This window comes from Cavia porcellus, unplaced genomic scaffold (genome assembly GCF_034190915.1).
Source record: "Cavia porcellus strain 051 isolate PalLab524CR breed Dunkin Hartley unplaced genomic scaffold, mCavPor4.1 scaffold_10, whole genome shotgun sequence".
NCBI classification, from domain to species: domain Eukaryota; kingdom Metazoa; phylum Chordata; class Mammalia; order Rodentia; family Caviidae; genus Cavia; species Cavia porcellus.
Genome location: NW_026947493.1, coordinates 24,173,167 through 24,195,877, shown reverse-complemented (window position 1 = coordinate 24,195,877; position 22,711 = coordinate 24,173,167). Strand labels below are relative to the sequence as shown.

At 40.9% G+C, this 22,711-nt stretch overlaps 1 protein-coding gene across 2 annotated transcripts in view; it reads right to left on the bottom strand.

Moving 5' to 3' along the window:
- Window positions 1-16,031, bottom strand: part of Cmtm8 (CKLF like MARVEL transmembrane domain containing 8) — a 98,122-nt gene extending 82,091 nt beyond the window's left edge. The window contains exon 1 of one of the 2 annotated variants that reach the window (XM_003480152.4): window positions 15,709-16,031. In XM_003480152.4, the coding sequence (XP_003480200.1) occupies window positions 15,709-15,855 (147 nt within the window). In that variant the 5' untranslated portion in view covers window positions 15,856-16,031. The remainder of the gene's footprint in view (window positions 1-15,708) is intronic. The other variant, XM_013144010.3, reaches the window with a different exon arrangement.
- Between the last annotated feature and the right edge of the window lie 6,680 nt (window positions 16,032-22,711).

The window sequence follows — 22,711 nt, the reverse complement described above, 5'->3', positions numbered from 1 at the left end:
TCCCTATCACTAGACTAGTGTCCATTCCCATTTATAAAAGGTCTACCTCTCTGTTTCCTATTGTCTATCTCTTATTTTGCTCTTTAAATTATGGGGATTAAGAGATACTATGTGACTTTTAAGTATCTGTGTTTGATTTATCACCAAAAGGAAAAAAAAAGTTAACAAAGGACAGCTACATGTATTAGAGTGGGAAATACTCCTAATGAATGAAAATAGTAAGTCAGAGAAGAAAATGCATGTGATTTTATATTCTGTGCAATTCAAAATGAGTTGATGCTTAACAATACATGGGGCTTATTTTTGCACCACTGGGGATCAAACCCAGGGGATAGTCTACCACTAACCTACATCCCCCTTGAGAGAGGATCTTGTTAGGTTTCCCAGGCTGGCCTTGAACTTGTAATCTCCTGCTTCAGTCTCCCATGTGGTTCAGATCACAGGCATGTGCCCGGTAACCCAGAACATTTTGAACTTTGTAGAAAGCAGAACATATGTACTTAAGAAAAAAAAAGAAAACAACAACAACAGGACAAGGGTTACCTCTATGGAGAAGAGCAGGGCCCTCAGGAAATCTCTAAGGTACGCCAATGTTCTATTTCTTAAACTCAGCATTTGATGTTAAAGCCTGAAAATGCACCCAAAACCCATGTGCAGGAACTGAATCCCTAATATAATTGTTCTTAAAAAGTGGGGCTTTTTGAGCTGTGCTTCAAGTCATAGATTGATGATGTTATAAAAAAGTTTAAATAAATGGAAGTTGGTCCTTTCTGATCCCCTGACCTCTGCCATGTGAGGACACAGCCTTTTGGAGGACACAGCTGTCAAAGGCTGCATCATGGAAGCAGGGACAGGACCCTCAGCAGACAATGAACCTGCTGCGGCCCTGACTTTGGACCTCCCAGTCTCCCAAACTGTGAGAAATAAGTATCACTTTTATGGAGATCGCAAGTCTCAGGTCTTCTGTAAAAAGAGTGCTAAGTTGGCACACGGCTACTAGTTTTCTTATTCTTTAGATCATACAGGGTTTTGGTACTGTATAATGCTTCACTCAGAAGGAAAATTTTAGTTAGAAAAAGACCCCTTAGGTCTGGGAGTATGGGAGAAGCCTGCAGAAGACCCTGTCCCTCTTCTCAGGGATGCAGGTGAGGAACTGCACCACAGTGGCCCAGCTTCAACATGTGCTAGGAGGCCGGAAACACACGGGCCACCCCGTTTCCACAGGCGAGTAGCTAGGCCAGCCTGGCATTAACCAGTATCTTGTTCATTGCGTTTTGGTTTCCCACCTTTCCTTAAACCAGTGTAATCATACAAAAAAGAAGTTAAAAAGTAAAAAAAACCAGCACTCACTTCCCAGCAATTATAAACATTAACTCATCATCTGAAGTGTGAATGAAAAGAAAAGACACTCAAATTCATGTCACCGTTAAAGGAACCTTAGACGTGTAATTTCCAGATAGATACAAGCTAACATATATTCCAGACAACTAGGACACACATCCTCAAACATGTCCATCTCTAAGGAGAGTGCATCTGTGAAACAGAAGTCCAGAGCCTCAAAGCACAGACTTTCCCCCTACCTTATGTAAACCTAAAGTCAGGGGAAATTAGGTGATGAGTCCTTAATACTTCTCCCCCTTGATTGCTGAGCACAGTGGCAGGTAACGCAGGCGGTCCCTCGAGTATCTTATTTGAGGATGCACCTTTGAGCCTGCTCAATGTTTAGTTTCTGTAATCAATTTTTCTTTTCTACAGCAACGCATTTCAACCCCCGATGGATATAAAAGCCTGAATTTCAGGATTTCTGTCCTGCATCAAGCCCTTTCTAAAAACAAGCAAGTTATAAATAAACTATAAAGATGTCTTCCTCCTCTGAATTCTTTTTCCCCCAGAAAGCAGTACCTCTTTAACTACATTTTGGGATGCATGAAGGCAAGAGCAAGGTGAGATAAGAAACATGGTTTCCAACACTGGTCAGCAAACTAAGACCTCCAGAAAATGGGCCACAACATGGTTTTTAAGGTTTTCTTTGAATAAAGCCTTAGTAGCATACAATAATGAAATTATCTACCATACTCACAAAGCTGCATCATTCACTATTATGGTTAGATCATTCTAATCTATTACAAAGTCTAAATGAACTCATAATGTGAAAAGTTAAAATAAGCACAGCAGATCTTTGTGGTTCTTCTTGTAGCTTTTAAGCTTTAAAACTCTGATCTCAATCCTAGGCCTCATATGTATCAGAGAGGATAAACTCTAGGCTCACATTTTTTATTAGAAGCTGAGACAAGGCTACTTATTAAAATTGCAGCCCTGGTTCAAGTAGGATTAATCTGCAAATCTAGATGCACCAAGGAAAGAAAGAAATCTACATTAACCTGGGAAATAAACTAATACTTACCTCTGAGACAGGGATTACATGCATTTTAGCTCACTTGATCTTCTGCTTATGTGTCAAGTCATCATTACCTTTCTCATTATTATAGATGGGAGTTCAGGAAACTACATCAATTGTAGAAAGGTACACAGCAAGAAATCAAAAGTGTCTTAAGTGAAAAACAAGACAGGGCGTTTAAGGAGCACAGCCAATCACAAGTAGTTTTCACCTTCAATGCAGTAACTGGGCAGAATACAGTGAAAGTGAATGCAGGACAAGTGGATATAGTAAAACATGCAGATCCATTCCGCTCTACTGCACTCTACTCCACTTGCAATAAGCCTGTCTTACTGTTTGCTAGAGCTGGAAAGAAGCTCAGTTCCAGCACATGATGATGTGGTTTTGACAGATACGCTCATCCAAGAATGACAAGGCAAAACACAACATCACATTCTTTGGCTGCTTTTGTGTTCCACTGGCAGACATGGCCACAGAGGCATTCGGTCTTTCTGTGGTGGCTATCACTGAAATCCCAGGACTCCATTCCTAGCTTCCCAGGGCTTGTACAGTGCGGTACAGTGTGTGACAATGGAGCTGTCGGAGGGCAGATACTCAGTTAGGAGAGCAGGTCCCACTCCCTTGCCTTCCTGCTTACCATGGGCCAGCCCCATGGATGCTTCTAGGAGGTGTTTCTGGAAGCTGAACTTAGAGCCTGCTCCTCCATCCCTACCAAAACTCTCAGAAGTCACCCAGTGATGCACAGCAAATCCCTTGCTGCATTCGCTGGCCAGCCTGGATTCTGCCATCTGCAACTGAATCCTGACCAGGACAATGGTTGCCCCACTTTCCTGTGAAAAGGAGATGCTACTGAGGTAATCACCATCTGTCTCAAGGCTGGGGATGGAAGAGGGACAAACAGCCAGATGGGATTTGTTTCACTCTGCACTTGACAAAGGAATGACTGACTCTTTCCTGTATGACATGGGAACTGTTTCTTCAAACTGGGGCTCAGCTAGGAAAGCAAATGAAATCAAGGAGGGATTCGCCACGACCCGGGGCTGGCTCATTATAAGCAAGGTAATGAGTGTGCACATCTTTAAGTGGTAAAATGTTCACCTAAGAAAAAGGACTGCTAATTTCCTGGAAAGAGTACTTCGTAAAAAATTAAACAAATTATATTCTGTATCTGTTAAATTTCAGATTTAACTCTGTGAGGAGAACAAAGAACCAAACGCCTACAAGGAATAAATGCCTCTTAATTTCAACTCCAATTTGAGGCTTTTTCCTGCTATAATTCAACATCTTCCTATGCATATTTTCCTTATGCCTTACATTCATCCTATTATTTGGTCATTTATTTAAATAAAAATAGAAATGTGTTATTTACCATTATATGCTAAGTGCTAGACACAGATTCTGGCAATGTAAATATTCTATGTATTTTTTGATAACTAAATAAACAAGATCTCTTTAATAATTCACACTGAAAATCATAGTGTTTAAGACTAGGAAAGACCTTGAAAAATTTAAGAATCAAAATTAAGACTGAGATAGAACGGCTGAGAAGCTTCTCTGCTAGGAATTAGAGTGGTATGGGCCCCTTTCCCAAAATTATCCTATGTATTGTACAAAAATCTAATATAATTTATTAAAGGGCAGGGGAAGAGTAGTGAATGATTTAAATTCTAAAGATCAACTTGAAGAACAAACATGTTGTGTAGCCCAGTGGTATAAGTGCCTGCTTGGCAAACACGAGGTCGTGAGTTCAATCCCTGGTACAAAAAAAAAAAATGTGAAAACAGGAAAAAATTTTTAAAAATCATAACTCTGGTATAGTACTGTCTATACTTTAAAATGGACTCGAAAGCTACAGATACTAAAACACAGGCACAAACAGTGGAAGAGGTTAGAAAATGTAGAGCCCTGCTCATCCCTTAAAGATTCTACCTCTCAACCCTGTTACACTGCAAGCTAAGATTCTAACCCATGAGCTTTGGAGGACACATTCAAGCCACAGCAAATATTTTTAAATACCACCAAAAATATATATATAAACAATATTGTATAAATTAGCTTCAGTTAGCTTTGTTAGAGAGACAGTGCTTTCAAAACATGACACCAAATGTGAAGGGAAAAATAACTGATAGATTTGAAGCTAGCCTTTAATTTGATAAATAAAATTACTATCAATAAAATTAAGAGATGGTAAGGTAGAAAAACATTTCAGCACAGAAAGGTCAATATTCTTTATATGCAATTTTTAAATATACAGTAAAGTTATCTATATGTGAAGAACTTCTCTGTGGCTGACGAGACCTATGTGTGGACTTCTTTATCTTCCCCAAATCCCTTTGAAATGACCACAAAATAAAAGATAAATAAAATCTACCTCATGGTGTTGAAAAGTAGAAAGAGCAACAGCAGGCAGGAGCAGTAAGGGGACTTCTAGGAGCAGTAAGGGGACTTCTAGCCAAAATAATGACAAGCAAGGGAGTGTTCACTCTTTAAGTCCACAGTGGGAGGTGTTAGCTAACAGAAATAGCTAAGGCAGGAAGTGTTGTTCTTTGAATGTAATTATATATCTTGATTAATTTTCTGGATAGTTAAGAAATAATCCTAAGTACACTGTAAAATTTTGTAACTCCAAACAAAATACAAATAGGGTTTATAATTCTAATCACTGCAGGAAATAAGGAAAACCAGAATTTAAAATAAGCTATTACAAAAAATATAAATATGTTAAATTTTTAAACTTAAAACACATTTGCACACTGAGTAGAGCAGTACAGCAGGCATTCTAGTAACAAGATTACAAAAAAAGGTAAAAACACAGAGTGTCTCATTTCAGAGATGATGAAATATTTTGGGACTAGATAGATGTGCACAACATTGTAAGTGGCTTACACGCCATATAACTGATCATTTTAAACATGTTAAATTGTATGTTATGCAAATCTCACCTTAATTAAAAAATAAACGGAAAAAAACAGAAATCCTACCCCAAAAATCTAGCATGGCAATATTGAAATCAGACAAAATAGCAAAAGAAAGGAAACTAAAAGGCTGGTCTTACCTATGAACAGAAACAAAATATCCCCAGATATGTTGTTCATTTGTTTGTTTGTTTTTTGAGGCAAGGTCTCACTGTGTAGTTCAGGCTGGCATTGAACTCACCTGTAGCACTGGAGAGCCTCGAACTTATACTGATTGTCCTGCCTCAGCCTCCCGAGTGCTAGGTTTACAGGTGTGTGCCGCCATGTCTGGCCTTCTAGATACGATATTTAAAAATCAAATCCAAGTGTGGAAAGATTTTAATTTAACAGTCTATTAACGGAATACATCACAGTCATACACTGTTTAATTATGGGGATCCATTCTGAGACAGGTATCATTAGGCAATTTCATTGTTGTTCAAACATAAGAGTATGTACTAACAAATTAAGATGGCTAAAGTGTCACTAGACAATGTAACCTTATGGGACATCCTTACACATTTAGTCTGTCACTGACACAAATGCTATGTGATGTATGAATAATTAATTAAACACTGATTACACCAGGAATGGTGGCACATACCTGGAATACCAACACTCAGGAGGTTGACACAGAAGGATCGATCACTATGCATTTAAGACCAGCCTGAATTAAGTAGTGAGACCCTGTCTCAAAAAAAAAAAAAAAAAAAAGAAAAGAAAAAGAAAAAGAAATTCACTGATTACCCCTAGTATGAGAATGATTTGCCATGAAATTTCCTCATAAAATTCACTCCACTATCAAACCAAAAGAAACAAACATCCATAAAATCACATCAATAAGAACCACCTCCAAGCCTGACTCCTACCTTTTTTTCCATTCATGTTATCCAAATTGTTCCTGATATGGATTCAGAGTTAGCTTTCCCTTCTTTCATTCAATAAAGAATATTTATCAGACCCTAGAGTCAAAAGTGCACTATCATTAAAACTCTGGAAACATTCGATTAAAGTTATGAACCAGTCAAGGATACCCTTATCATCCTAATTATTCACCATTATCTTGGAAGCCATAACTTACACAACAGTGAAAATCAGAAAAGTATGTAAAGGAAATGAAAATCACCTGTATGCATACAGAATCTTTTGTTCACTTATAAAATAAAAAGTAATGAAAGTTACATCAAAGAAGACAGCTATGCACAAGATCTAAATCAGAAAATTAACAGTTTTCATGTAAATCATGAGTAATTAAAAATTGATGAATCCAACTCAATTTTTATAAACCCTACTTATCAAAAAAAAAGAGAAAGTAAGAGAATATTTAAATCAAGTAAGAAGTGCCTTTCCTTATTTGGGAAACACTAAGAACTTTAAGAGACAAAGTGACTTGAATAAAATGGAGAGATGAAATGTTTCTAGATGGAAAATTCAATTCCATAAAGATAACTTTCCAAATTAATTTCTAAACTCAAAGAACTTGCAAACAAATTTGTAATGGGATTTAAGAAACACTGACTCTAAAAACCCTCCGTGTTACTATAAATGTATGAGAATAAAAGAAAAAATGTGTACAGCTTACCCTTGTAAATATTTACATGCATAATAAAACAATAATTTAGAAAGTCTGAAATTGACTCAAATAAAATAGGGTAAAAAATAGGGACACATAATGGGAATTTAAGATGACTAACAGCAACACACACACATCTACCTGGGGAAAAAAGTAAAAGTCTTATCTATGCAAACAAAAAAAGGTCTTATTATTTAAGAAATCAAATGTGTTCCAATGTCATGGCACCAAAGTGCCTGACCCTATCTTGTAGAGCAGAGGACCCCAGCTGGATGTGCTGCTTTCTATGACTTCTACAAGCTACAGACTGCATAGGAAAGACCCTGTGAGACCCTCAAGCTGCGTGATGGAGTCAGTGACCTTTGAGGATGTGGCTGTGAACATCACCCCTGGAAATGGACTTTGCTGAGACCATCCCAAAAGAAGCTCTACAGAGATGTGATGGGAGAAACCTTTAGGCACATGATGACCATAGGAAAGCACTTGGATAACCAGAAAGTGAAAGAAGAGTACAATCACTATTGCAGAAATCTAAGGTAATTTGCACTTTCAAGAAGAAGATATACTCCTTAAGACACCACATAAGGAGAAACATGAAAATCCAAAAACTGAGGCACCTGCACTCTGAACGCTGGGAAGGGCACAATTTATTGCACAGCTGATTATTTTACACACAGGCAGAAACTGCCTTTAAAACTAGATTGAAAATCTCTTTTGCTTCGTGTTTAATATTGTACCGTGGCCTGGCCATGGTGGGACTTAGGTGGCTGAACAAGAAAACTATTTGCCTGGTGCCAGCAGGGAGGAGAACCAGTCAGCTGTTCCTGTGAGCCTACCAAACAGCTCCCCACCCTGTCAGCAACTGGGGACAGAGGTCGGAGCATCTCTTGGGAGGATGACAGCAAGTATGGGGGATTTCCTTCTATCTTCTGTTTGAAGGTAAAGGTTATTTTCGCAGTCATGTTTTATTTTGATGGTTTTGTTCTATTCAATATTCTTCTTCAATTGGTTTTACAATGGTCTGCTTTTGGTTTGATTTTGCTATACCTAATTGACTGGACAACTATTGTGAAGATAATGAGATATACTATAGTACCTAGTACTACTATCTCAGTACCCTGCTGTGAAGTTCTGTACCAGTGTCACTGCATTGTCTAGATTGGCTTTGTTCTGTCTGCAAAGAGTTAATGAAAGAAGGGAAAGTTAACTCTGCAAAGAAAATTTTTTTAAAAAACTGAAAAAAAGAAATTAAATGTTTATAATGAAAAGAACTCTACATTTTCTTGAGATACTTGCAGAGTTTGGGGGATGGAGAAGCCTCATTGAGGAAGGGAAGGCCTACATGTCTAAAGAAAGTTTACAGTTCATTTTTGAGGGAAAATGATATGAATTATATTAATGCCAAATGACAGGTGAGAAAATTAACAACCATAACACACAAAGAATGTATAATCAACAGAAAAGTATTGTAGAAAAATCCAGACTTTAAATGAAAAGACTGCAGAATACGTAGTATAGTTCATCACACATATTCATACATATGCAGAGAAAGGCCTGGGAGAAATGCAGGGAAAAGTTACGTTGGGCAGCTGGGTGAGGGAGGAAGGAGAGAGGGGAGACAGGCTAGCAGAGACTCTATGTAAATGATGGGAAATTTATTTTTGTGATGAACACTCTTTACCTCAAGCTTCTTTAAATACATCCACACAAAAATATACCCTCATTATAAAAACTTAAACGGTAAAAAGCAAATAGTTAGAAAGCAAATATCCCCATTTAAACACACTGCCCCAATCTAATTTCTTTCCTAAGGGCTAATTTTCATTGACGTTTTCTCTCCCTTTTGTGTGAGTGTGAGCGTGCGTGTGTGCATGTGTGTGTGTGTGTGTGTTACCAGGCTATATTACATCCTCAGTCCTTTTTAATATTTTTGGTCTTAATTTTGAGTGAAGGTCTTGCTAAGTTCCCTAGGCTGGTTGGGCTCAAACTTGTAACCTGCAGTAACCTACAAGAGTGCTGAAATTACAGATGTGTGCCACCACAACCAGCTTTTAAAGTACAGTACCTTTAAAACACAGTACCTTTAAACAAACAAACCAAAAGAGCCTCATTATTTACATAGATAGAAAAAAACAGTTACTAAAAGAAGAAATAAATGACTAGTAAGTGTATTTTAAGTGTTTGATTCTAATGATTACAGAAATGAAATTTGCTCTTTTTCAAATGTTTGGTGCTCCAAATGATAAATCTGATAAGCAATTTGTACCAGAATATGTAAAGGACTCTAACAACTCAATGATAAAAAGTACAAATCTGGTCTTTAAATTGGCAAATAATTTAAACAGATATTTCTTAAAGGAAACATACAAATGATTAACAAATCTGTGAAGATTGCTCAGCATCTTCGGACATGATAAAAATGTAAAACAGAACCACAACAACACATCCCTTCACATCACCAGGGTGGCCGGGATCAAAGCAGAATGTAAGTTTCATTGAAGATGTGCAGGAATTAAAGCCCTCATCTTGCTGGTGGGATTGTAAAGTGTCACAGCTATTTTTGGAAACCATCTAGCAGTGTCTCAAAATATGAGGAGTTATGAGATGACTCACTTAATTTCATCCTAACTAAATGTCCAAGAAACCCAAAGAAAACTTAGGTTCACATAAAAGCTTGTAGTGGTATTATTTATCATAGTCAAAATATGAAAAAAACCCGAAATACCCATCAATTGATGAATGGATAAACAAAATAATCAATATAATGGAATATTATTTGACAATAAAAGGAATAAAGTACTCATACATACAGCATGGGCAATTCTTAAGAAAATGATGCCAAATGACCGAAACCCAATAGAAAGCACCACATAGTGTAGAATTCCATTTAGGGAAAATGCCCAGAAGAGGCAAATCACTGAGACGGGAAGTAGGTTAAAGGTTACCAAGGGCTAAGGAAAGGGAGGGATGGGAAATGACAGCCAGTGGGTTCTTTTTAAGGTAGAGTTCTAAAATTAGACACTGGTGACATATGTATAACTCTGAATATTGTAAAACCCCTTGGATTGTAGATCTTTTAAATGCTCAATTTTATATACAAATTGTATCTCAATAAAGCTATTTCTTAAAAACACACACAGCTAAACTGATAGGACTCTTATCTTAAAAATAATGAAATGTATTTTATGCCCAATAGAGTTGATTTTAAACAAGGTCCATTTTCCTCTTTATCAATTCTAAGTACTCATCTTTAGAAAACATTAAAGCACATTGAGAAAAGCTTAAAGAATGTTTGCTATATGTTGTTAAAAGAAGGAAATAAATATGCATTGAACAGAAGGAGCCTGGATGTTTATGGACTACTATGTGGCCATTCAGAATGGCATCAGAAATTAATCATTGATGAGGAAAGGTAATAGTCTCAGCAGGAAACCAGGAACATTCAGGTGGGGTAATCTGAGTAGAGTTTAATAAAGGTGTTATTTATAAAGCAGGATGCAGGAGAACCACAAATGATAGATGGTACCCGGTGATAGCAACAGTTATCAGAGTTTATTTGAGAAAATTGCATGGGCAGAGCTGCCAGACAGCCTGCTTTCCATGGAGGGCACAGCCAACCTGCTGAGACCAAGCAAGCAGAACCCAGGGGAGCAGATACCCAGAACCCACCCTCTTCTCACTCCACAGTCTGTGTGTGCTAGGGATGCTGAAGCTGGAGGCCCAGCAGTGGCTGAGGGAGCCTGTGAGCCTCACAGCTCAGCACCCAGGCAGAGAAGGGACAGTGGAAGACACTACCACACGTGGTTACAGCATAAAGCAAAAATAGTTTACAGACCACTAGATGTTTTCCTCCAAATTACAGATAAATAACATAACCACTCAAAAAACCCTGGACAAATTCACTCCAACAGGCAAAGAATGGTCACTCAGAGTTCCAGAACAGTGAACCACAGCTATCAGCAACTGGTGAAATGATTCTTTGCTGTTGGAGGCTGTGCCAAGCATTTTGGGACATTTAGCTTTCCTAGCTCTTGAGATCCTAAACACAAATGAAAATCCCAAACCTCACAATAACCAAAAATCTCAAAATTCTGCCTATGGCTGGCACCATTCTAAGGAACCACTGTGAGGGCAAGAATTCATGTTTCAACTTCTTTTTTCCTACCTGCATTTTTCTACAAAAAATAGGTTTGCTTTTGTGAAATGGAAACTATGTCTGTTATTTTTTATTTATTTTACTTATCTACTTATTTTGTCTTTTTGAGACGGTTTCACTATGTAGTTCAGGCTGGCCTTGAATTCACTTTGTAACCCAGGCTGGCCTCCAACTCACAGCACTCTTCCTGCCTCAGCCTCCCGAGTGCTGGGATTACAGGCATGTGCCACCGTGGCCAGCCTAGGTCCACTATTTTTAAAGGAACTCAACAAGATAGTAATTTAGATTCTAGCTCTCAGTAAACCTTATCTGACCTTCTCCAACTCAGTTTGCTCATGACAGTTAATTAAAAAACAAAAAGCGTGACCTAACATTATTACACAGATGCTATCATTCATTTTAAAGTCACCCATAAAAGGAAAGGCATAATTAACTTGGTTTCTTACAAATCACTTTTATTCTTCAAGTACTTACTTGCAAGAGTAGTTATGAGATCACAGCATCCTACAACTCACAGCTCATGTACTAGATTGCTTCTAGTCTGCTAATAAAATTTTAAAAGCAAGGAAACCACCATAGTTTGGCTTCAGTACAGCATTGAACTGGCAATCGTGTCTCAGCAGACACACACAATCACTGCCATTCACCCCACGATGAGGCCAGGGCAAGCGATTGTGACAAGTGGTCTGGGGAAACACGTTTTGTTCTCTATTATCTCATTTCCTCAAGTTCAAGTACAAGACAGCTTCTTAGTAACTCTTGGTCTCAGTATTTTTACAGGGCTAAGAGCTGCATTTTTCTGGAGGCAGGTATACCATGGTCTCAGGAATGGGACAATGACAATTTGAAACAACACATACCCCTCCGTTTGCAGATAATTAATGGTACCACATTGCATGACAGGCAGGAAACCAACTGTTATAAGCTGCAGCCTGATTCAGATGTTAAAACATGACCCAAAAAAGTATCTCAGATGGGTTGGGGATTTAGCTCAGTGGCGTAAGTGCCTGCCTGGCAAGTTGTGAGGTCATGAGTTCGATCCCCGGTACCAAAAAAGAAAAAAGTATCTTAGAATCAAAACATACGATAGGATATCTCTTAAGATGATCCTTATGACTTTGAATTTTGAGTTCTCTAATTTTAAAAAAAAGTTTATTCATTTGGTTTAATAGGTGAACCCTACTGAGGACAAACTAAACCAGTAACTTTTGAGGAAAGATACTTCAGAGCATGCCAAAAAACCATTCCACTGGACTCAACAATTCTACTTTAGGGAGCTTTTCCTCAAGAAATGAATGTGGAAAGATGGCTAAAGAAGGAAAATCGCTACAGCATTGATTATATCAATAAAAGGCAGAAATTTACCTTAGAAGACTGAAAAACATCAAGTATGGTAATTAATTCCTTATGAATGAAAACTGTCATAATGTGACATACTGGAGACTCAAAACATGTGCAGGACATAGTGAGCGCAAACAAGAAGTCACAAGTCACTGATCACATAAGCACAGGGTTAAACTGTAAAAGTATTTTTTAGAAAAGCCTGAAAAAATGGAAAAAATAAAACCAAAATTTAGAAAAAAGCACCTCTGGGGGCTGTATCCCAGTGGCAGAGTATGTGTATTTGCATATATGAGGAGCTGGGTTCTGTTCCCAGCCTGGGATTGGGTATCAACTCCTTAAAGTTAGAGTTTTCCTTATCTGCTGGACCATACCAAGTGCCCTACATAAGGGAGGAAAACACTCTCACCAAAGGCCCATTCACTGATAGTTCAGATCTTGGGAGAAGGAAGATTCTATAGGCTTCTAATTGGAGAGGGAGGAATATTTTAAACCAGCATCGCTAGAAGACAATAGAGGAATGCTGAAGAAAAACAATTTCCAATCTAACATTCTTTGCCTAGCCAAACAATTATGTATAACAGTAGAATCAAGACCCTTTGAAAGATGCAAATCTCAAATTCCACATTCATCCTTCATTAGGGAAGTAGGAAAGGCTGCTGCGTCCCTCTCTCCCACAGCAAAGCCAGAGGAAGACGATGGACACGGGAAGCAGGCACTCAGGTGGTGGAGGGAAGGGCAGGGCAGGGAGGCTGCACGGTGATGGCTGCCACCGCGCAGCAGGGAGCAGGTTCAAGAGGCCAGGAAGCAGCATCCCAAGGATGGCCCTGAAGAGATGCGGGAAGGGATTTAGGTAACTTGGGTTAAATAAGCCACGAAGTGTCTGGGGCACTAAATGGAAAAGAGAAATACCAACACCAGGAAACACAAGGAATTGCGCAGAGGAGGAAAGTGCTTGTAGGGTGCTCCAGGGCTCAGTTGTTCAGGGGTCAACACTGGCTGACTCGTGAACAACCTGAATCACTTAAGGACGATGATGGGTACCAGGAAGGGTTTATGTACGACTGGAGGTAGTCTGAGAAAACGAAAGCTTCATTTTTCAGGGTGGATAGGGGGTAGACGATATCTACAGTCAGGGAAAAGACTCTGAGAAATACCATTATAAACATGCTACTCAGAGCTCTGAGAAATTTGAATATGAGTACTTCCTCAGTATGAAGATAGTAAGGGGAATTTATGTTTGACTCTTTAAAATTTATGCACAGGGCCTAGGGATTTAGCTCAGCAACATAAGCACCTGCCTGGCAAGTGTAAGGTCCTGTGTTTGATCCCTGGTATCCAAAAAATAATTGAAATTTGTGCATAATTAGCTCTGTCAAAAATAAACTCAATGGGGGTGGGAGGACAGTACACACCTGTAATCCCAGGCAGGAGGATGAAAAGTTGGAGTACTGACTTGAGCAATTTAGCAAGATATAATCTCAAAACAAAAAGGGCTGGGGATGTAGCTCATAGTAGGACATACCTGTGTCTGATTCCCAGTACAGAAAATAAACAAAGGCAGCAGTTAATAACGGTAAATTTGCTTACATGTTTCTCAGTTTTAAAAAGTTCACTGAAACCTAAAAGTATATATATACACACATATATGCCAATAAGTCAACAGTGGTTATTTTACTTTTTGGAGCCTTCGTCTACCTGTTCTGTGGGTTGCTTTTCTGTTTTTTGGTGGAACCAGGGGTTGAACCCAGGATCTTTGCACTGACCTACATCCCTATTAGTTTGATTGTTTATTACACAGTGTCTCACTGTATCTCTAATTGTCCAGGTTAGGCCTGATCTTTTGATCCTCTCTGCCTCTGCATTTCAGAGCGTTGGGATTAACGGCGGTTATTTTCAGTGATGGGATTGTGGACCATGTACATTTCTGCCTTCACTTTTATATTTTTATGAAGATGTGTGGAAGAGACAGCATGCTTATCATAAACCAGATGAAAGACATTTTATTGCCCAACCCAATCCCACTCCAGAGAGAAGTCTTCGTCATCTTAGTTTCTATTTGCTCTGCTGAAGCAGGAGTTGGTCAGTGCTTCATTCACATAGCAAATATTTGTTGAAACCTTTAAAGTCAGGCAATCCCAATACTTTCCACTTTTTATTGGGTCTCTGGATGTCATCACTATCAGCTAACGAACCAGCTGGGAGAAACACTAAGTCAACACTTTTCAAACTGTGCACTGGAATCACCTGGGTGTTGATTCCAGGGTGTCTGAGCTGGGACCCAAGCCTCCAGAGGAGCAAGGAAGCTCTTCACTGTACACAGGTTTTGTGGATGCTTTCTCAAAGGAACTGTCCAAATCTTCACTCACTTCTGCACTATGATCCCTCATTCTCCAGCTCTCACACAGCCTAAATTTCAATTCCACAAACGTTTAAAAGGTGGGCTCTGAAATACAGCAGAAGGGGCACTGCTCAGACAGCTGGAAGGGATGCTCCATAGCAATTAGGAGCAAAAACCAGGAAAGAGGTGAATCTGCGCCTTCCCCTCTCTAGGCCTCAGTTTCTTCACGTGTAAATCGGACCTAGTCTGAGCTACCTTCACAGGAGAGGGGCGTTGTGTGGACAACCCGAAACTAGTAAGACAACGAAAGGACTTGACACCCTCTGCCTGCCGTGGAGCCTCCGTAAACAGTGACCACTGCCAGCTGTGAGCAGGGCTCCGGGTCCTTCTCAGCCATGAAGGGGTGGGAGACTCGGGAGATCACTTGTATTCTCAGCCTCCAGCCTTTCCTTGGAGAGCAGAGCGCACTCACCCCGCCCCCTTCCAGGAATGAGCTCAGCCTGCACCAGGATGTGCACGGCACCAGCCCGGAGGCCCAGTGGCTCTCAAACAAGTTCAGTCCTTCAGCTTTATTCAGTGAGTTGCTCCTGGTTCACTTTAATCCTCTTTCCAGATCTTGGGAAAGCTTTGGTTTCAGAGAAAAGGCCGCCTGCCCAAAGATCAGGTGAGGGAGGCGCCAGGTATCCCTGACACTCAACACAAACTCAGTGCCCACCAAGCATCACGCACCTAGGACAGGCCACCGAGCTCGCCTCCAGCGGACTTCCCGAGGGTCCCTACCCTCGGCCCCAAAGGGAGCCTAAGTTGAAGGAGTGGCTCTGAGTTTTGCACTTTACGGAGAAGTCGAGGCTGCACAAAAAAAGATTCCCCAAAGCCAGCCCGAGGATCTTGGCAGTTCGTGCGGGACCCTCTGCCTCCCCCGACCCGGGCCGGCTGGGCACTCACGATCTCGGCCACGATAAGCAGCCCCGGCAGCGTGCGGAGGAACTCGCGGTCGTAGGCGAAGCTGCTGCTGGTGGTGGAGAAGTTCTCTGCGAAGGAGCTGGTGGTGGTGTTGACGGTGTGCGAGCGGGTGCGCTGCTGCTCCTCCATCGTCGCGCCCTGGCCGAGCTGGCCGAGCTAGCCGGGCCCCGGGGACCCCAGCGCGCCCGGGCTGGACGCGCGGCCCTGCGCCCCGGGGACTCGGTGAGCGGGAGACGGGCTGGGGCCGAGCGGCGGCTGGCGGGCTCCGGGCAGCGCTGGGCCCCGGGAGGAGGCGGAGGCGGAGGCGGAGGAGAGCGAGGGAGGGAGAGAGGGAGGCGCCCGCCGACTGCGCCCGGGCGGGGCGGGGCTTCTCCACCTGCAGCGGGGAGCCCGGAGCGGGCCGGGACCGGAGCAGCAGGCGGGGAGCCCGGCGCCCCGCACCCGCTCGGACCCCGGAGCTCCGAGCGACCCGCTGCTTCCACCTGGCCGGAGCCGGGGCTCCGCGCTGCGGACGCAGCCCTGGCACGGACTCTGCGCCGAGCGCGGTCGGCGGCTGGAGAGGCGACGCCACCCGGACTCTAGATCGATGAGAGGGAGGCCTCTGGGGCTCCCGGCCCGCGCTTCTCCCCCTCCCCCGGCGGCCGCCGCCAAAGCCCGGTGTTATTTCCTGTCTGTCCTGTAGGGAACAATTTGAGGAACCAACTTAATCGCTGGGCTCAGGCGAGGCGCTTCCAGGCGCTCTCCGACGCCCCAGCGGGACCCTCAGAGCCGGGGTGACATCGCCTGGGCCTAAGGTGGGAAGGAAATGTTCAGGGCCTCTGGTCAAGACGAATCAGTGTGACCGAGCCGTCACCTTTGGAAGCAAAAATGTTGGAGGTTTTTTGTTGTTGTTGCTGTTTTTTTTTAAAAAGTTTGAAGGGGTGGTTTGTGCGGAGTAAAGCTAGCTTAGGACCAAAGGGCTGCGATTGCCTGGGGGGAGGACAGCTCATCTAGTGAAGCTACTTTGAGTGAGGTCCAGGTCAGGCTGCCTGGAGCTAAGTAAGGATCCCTGCACTGATCAGGGAATGTGGTCGTAAGCCGGTGGTGTTTTCCTGGGTGTTTAGTGATGCATTCTGTTAAAGGAAAAAAAGCAGGTTTTGGAGGATGGACCTCTGGCCAAAAAGACCTCCTTCTCTGTGGCTTCTCTTTGTATATTGTGAAGGAGTGACTGGAAACTTGGAAAACATGGGGAGGGAGGGAAGTTATCTTTGGTCACAAATAGAGAGGACCTTTGCATTCACTGTGAATTCATACGGGATGATCTGTTCCGTGACAGGTTTAAGGAGCGGTCACAAAGGACATTTCACTACAGTGTCTTATGGATTGCACCAAGAAGAAAGCACAAACGATGAACTAATAAAAACAAATTCTCTAAAAAGGGAATTGGGTTAAGTCTAAAGCCTAACCAGGAGCAACTCAGGGAACAAAAAGAGGGACAAAGATGAACGTTCCAAGAAATTCCATCCATGTGCACTAGTAAGCACCTTGGGTGGCAATAAAAATGTTAAATACAGCGTTCCCCTCTGGAGCCCTAGTTCTCAAGGCGTGGTCCCCAGACCAGCGGCTTCAGTATCCCCTGGGATAAGCCCCCGAAAGGACACTGGTGCACGCTAATGTTTGAGAACTGCTGGGTTAGAGAAGTTGCTAATGGGTTGGGAAAATAAGAGACACACACATGCAATAGGACACTCAGCAAATATGTAAAGACCGGAAGGAAGTCTACTGATTCTATTTCCATAATGCAAAGGACAGTCCCTTCCTAAAACCCTTGTGGCCAGATGGATTGGAAGTGGCTGGCACTTTAATCAAATACACTACTTGTCTTCAGTGAACATACAATATATGAATAACTATGCAACTTAACAAATGTTCCCACACATTAGTAGCTTAAAATGATCATTTTATTTACTCAGAATTTGTGGGCCAGGAATTTTGGCAAGACTAGGCTGGCAGGGTCTTGTGTTCCACATTCTGCCCACCAAAATCAAAAAAGCCCAGCCCTCGTTCAAATAGAGGGGCAACAGTTACAACCCAGGGATGGGTGGAAGACCAAAGAATCACGGCTCTGTTTTAATCATTGAGATAAAGACAACAAATAATTTCGTATTTGCGTAAATTAGGGACCATGTTTTCTGCAAAATTTTTTTTGTTGTTGTTGTTTTATGCAAACTTAATTTGGTTTTCAGGTTTTCAAAATCATAGAGAAGCAATTGTACATGTGCTTGGAAGTTGACTATGCCTTTTCAGTTGCTGCTTAAATTCAGGTGCTCATTTTCTACGTGGAGCCCTCTTGATTGGGGTCCATTCCTCCAATAACACTATTACCAGCTGACTCTCCATCTTCCTGCAAGAATTACCACTCTAAAACCCCATGCTAAGGCACCCCGTGCACAGTGTAAGGGCCCTATACCATAATTCAAGCTATTTCTTCCAATCTCTTTCCCGAGCTGTTCCAGAATTATTCTGTTCTGATCTCAAATACACTTTTCATATATCTCTGTTTGCATGACTACTTTATGTCCACACTCAGCTTTTCTCCTACCTCATTCACAGCTCAAAGTCTGCATTTTTCATGATCCATGTCAAATATCACTTTTTTTTTTTTTTTTTGATAGGGTCACATTATGCAGTTCAGGCTGGCCTTGGTCTCACTTTGTAGCCCAGGCTGGTCTCAAACTTGCAATGATCCTCCTGCCTCACCCTCCTGAGAGCTGGGATTATGGGATTGTGCACCACATCCAGTTTAAATATCACCTTTTCTGAGACTCCCTCTGGACAGCTATTACGTTTACTCATTTTATTCTTGGTTTTAGAATTCATTAGTTTTATACACTTCTCATTACTACATCTTGAGAGATGTGAGTACCCTTTCTCTCTCCTCACTGTAGGAGGTATGGAATGCATGCTGACATATAGAAAAAGTGCTAGGTGATTCTATTCTATTCCAGTACAGGAGAAAAAAAGAAGAATGCATAAAGATGGACTTACATAAGCATTGCCTCAGTGTATAGGTATAGACCAAGAGACGCCACAGTGCCAGGTTAAACAGGTCATGTGCAAAAGATTCCAAAGACTCAAAGGAAGTCTGTATGTGTAGGGTATTAGGTTGAAGTTTATGCAGAGTATGAAATACAAGGCCGTATTGCCCAACAAGCAAAAGTTAAAAGACCCTGTACTCTTGAGGGTTCATGTGGCTCCTGGCTTTCCAGTTGGGGCCTAAGACTCACCAACAATTTAAATAAGTGGACAGTTTGTGACTTCTACCTGTTATTTGAGAAAGAAAAGGCCATGGACATTCTCGCAGGTTCACCAACCATACACTTCTCTTCATTGTTACTTTAGATCACAATTAATTATGGTTATTTCAAGCAAAAATGATTAATGGATGTTAGAATCAGTCAGTGCAAGTAGGATGAGAAAAAAGATATTTATATCATCTCAAAGTCTCTCCCCGGAAGTTACTGTCTTCCCTGTGAAATCAGGAACTTTGTGGTGGATAAACCTGTGGGCCCTCGCTGGACCCTCTTACTGATAGGATGCACTGAGAAGGGGGCTTCACTCCCATGGTGTTTGCCCCTAAATACATAACCTAGGCTAATCAAAAGGACAGCAGACAGACCAAAATTTAGGGACATTTTACTAAGTGTCAGGCTGATGAAAGACAAACACTGAGGAAATGTCCCGCATTTCTAAACTAAGGAAACCTGCCAACATATTGGAGTGTAAAATCCTGATTAGATCCTGCACCAGAAAAAAAGACCATTAGTGGGCATTTGGTGAAATCAGAATCAATTTTGTAGAGTGAATAAAAACATTGCATCAGTGTTAATTTCATGATTTTGATTCTTATACTCCATGTAATTAAGATGTTAATATTCAGAAAATCTGGGTAAAAGTTCACAGGAAATCTTTTTGCTATTTTTGTAATAATTTTGGTCAGTCTAAAATTGCTTCAGAAATAAAAGCTAAGGAAATAAAAATAATTATTTATAATTGATTAAAATAGACTTCTCTAATCCCAACTGTAGTTCACATTCTTCAAGCACTGGAATCTGTGACTTATCTACTCTAGAACTTCCTGCCTCCCCTCACGTTACTATTAATATTTGTCTTAAAAGGAAACCAAGACATTTAGATGAAAAGAGTGTTCTACCTACTGCAGTCATCCGAATATGCAGACTGACCCGTCTGCCTGTAGTCTGAAAACAGGCAGACTCGGGGCCCAAATCCATTGGCCAATGAACTTTTGGGATAGGGTTTGTTTGGATTCCAAGAGGCTTAATCAGTTTGACCAGAGGTTTCAAATCCCAAAGACTTAAAAGACCACAGGGTTAGGCAAATAAGATAATAAGTGAACAGGCCAGATCGGTTTCAGAATAATTTTTCAATTGTATTCTTCTGAACAAGATACATTTGGGCTTAAATATTAACTTGCAGCAAGCTTTTTATTTAACACAAAAAGTATATCCCATCCCATTTTTTATTAAAACATGACCTAGTGTATCTCACTGTTGTTTTTCTGCTTTTGTTTGAAACACAGGAACAAGAAATGTTTCACTTTTCTCTTTCAAGAAGTGAATGTTACGGGGAACCCCCAACATTTAGGCTCAGTTGGGGTGAGTCGTAGGAATACAGTCCTCTAAAGACGCATATTGGTCTCTAATTATTATGATGTGGGATGTGGGCCTACTGCAGTGCCAAGAAATTCTAATTTTTAAATATTGCAACTAATTCATTATTTTAAAAGCTGCATGTGCCATCTTTGTGGGCTAAAAAAATATATCTGAAAACAGTCTGTTAGTATCCATTGATTCAGCCAAAGGAAGGTCCTTTCCTCCCTCTCCAGCTCTCTGACCAGTGGCTTCCCTGTGAGTATCCCAAAGGTTCAGAGGCCACAGGGTTTGCACCAGAGGCACGCACTGAGAGCCAGGGAGCTGGAGAAAGTGTTGCAGGGAGTGTTGCAGGAGAATTAAATGGGCAACCTGTAGGATGGTGCTGAAGCCAAGGGAGGGGAAGATCTGAGTATGGAGGAGAGATTCAGCCAACCAGCTACTTGGGAGGCTGAGGCAGGAGGATCACTTGAGCTCAAGAGTTTGAGATCAACCAAGCAACAACCCTGTCTCAAAAAAAAAGGAGAGGTTCTTAGAAGATATAATAGTAACTAATTTATTGTAAGCCTATGTTGTGCCAAACACCATTTTAACTTTGTATTATTTTACTTTGTAACTCATTTAAAAGAAAAACTAATCTCTCACTGTATACACAAATCAACTCAAAATAGATCAAAGACTTCAACATAATACCTGAAGCTATGAAACTACTGGTGTAAAACGCAGGGAGAATGTTTCAGGACATTAGTACAGGCAAAGATATTTTGGATTTGGCCACAAAAGCAAAATTTGACAAATGAGATTATGTCAGACAAACAGGCTTCCTCATAGCAGAGGAAATAACAGAGTAAAGAAACAACATACAGGATGAGAGAAAATGTTTGCATACTGTTCATCCAAAAAGAGATGATTAATGTTCTGAATATATGAGGGATTAAAAAAAGCAGGAGAAAAGCAAAACGAAACCACCAAATAATTTTTATTTAAAATGGGCAAATGACTGGAACAGACATTTCTCAAAAGAAGATAAACATGCAATGGACCAACAAACATAAGGGAAATGTTCATCACTAATCATCAGAGTAACACAACTCAAAACCACATCGAGATATCATCTTACCCCTATTAAAATGGTTATTATCTAAAAGGCAAAAAAAAAAACCAACAAATGCTGGTAAAGAAACCAAGAGAGAGGAATTGTCATACACTGTTGGTGGTAGTACAAATTAGTACAATTATTATGGAGAACAATATGGAATTTCAAAGCAACAACAGCAAGTAGAATGATCATATGTCTATCAATCTACTACCGGGGATGTAGTCAAAGATAATGAAATCAACATGTCAAAGAAACATCTGCGTGATTCTCACATGATTATTCCAGTATTACTACCATAGCCAGGGTATGAAATCAATGGAGGTGTCCATCCACCGAAAAATGGATGAAGAAAATGTATTATATATGCATAATGGAGTATTTATTATTTACCTTACAAAAGAATGAAATCCTGTCATTGGCAGCAGCATGCATGAACTGGAAGACATTATTTTAAGTGAAATAAGTCAGGCACAGGAAAACAAAGACCATTTGTTTTAATACACAGAAACAAAAAAGTTGATCCCATAGAGGAAACTAAAACAGTGCTTACTGGAGCCTGGGAAGAGTGTGGGGAAGAAGGATGGGAAGAAATGGTAACCAGTGCAGGGGTGCAGTAGGACAGAAGGAATAACTTCTAGTGTTCTACGGCATTATTGACAACAATTAATTGAGCACTTCAAAATAACTAATACAGAAGCTTTTGAATGTCCCCAAAGCAAAGAAATGACAAACATATAGTGATAGATATGCCAATTATGCCTATGTACATGTCTACATGTGTACTGTATATCATACTGTATCTCACATGTATGTGTGATTACTAATACACATTAGAAATAAAAATACATTTTTATAAGGCTTCTGAAACTAGTGGTAGGTTGCTTGCCTAGCAGGCGCAAGGCCCTGTATTTGATCTCCAGCACCATTTAAAACAAACAAACAAATAAAAATTTTGGCCCTTGGTCTAAATAGGGATAAAGATGGACTCCTTAAAAGCTTTTAGCTATGTTCATGGGCTCAACATTTATTTAACTACACTTTACCATGCACTAGTGGAATACACAGCTCAGTAAGACACTGTCCCTTCCCTGAGTGATTACATGGTCAGGAGGACAGATGAAAGTCCAGTGACTTGAGGCACCTTGCCAGGCCGGGCATGGGCCCAGGGTCAGCCCTGTGCAACAGGAGGGGGCAGGGTCAGCCTGGGCCTCAAGCATAGTTTCCTCAGAGAAAAGAT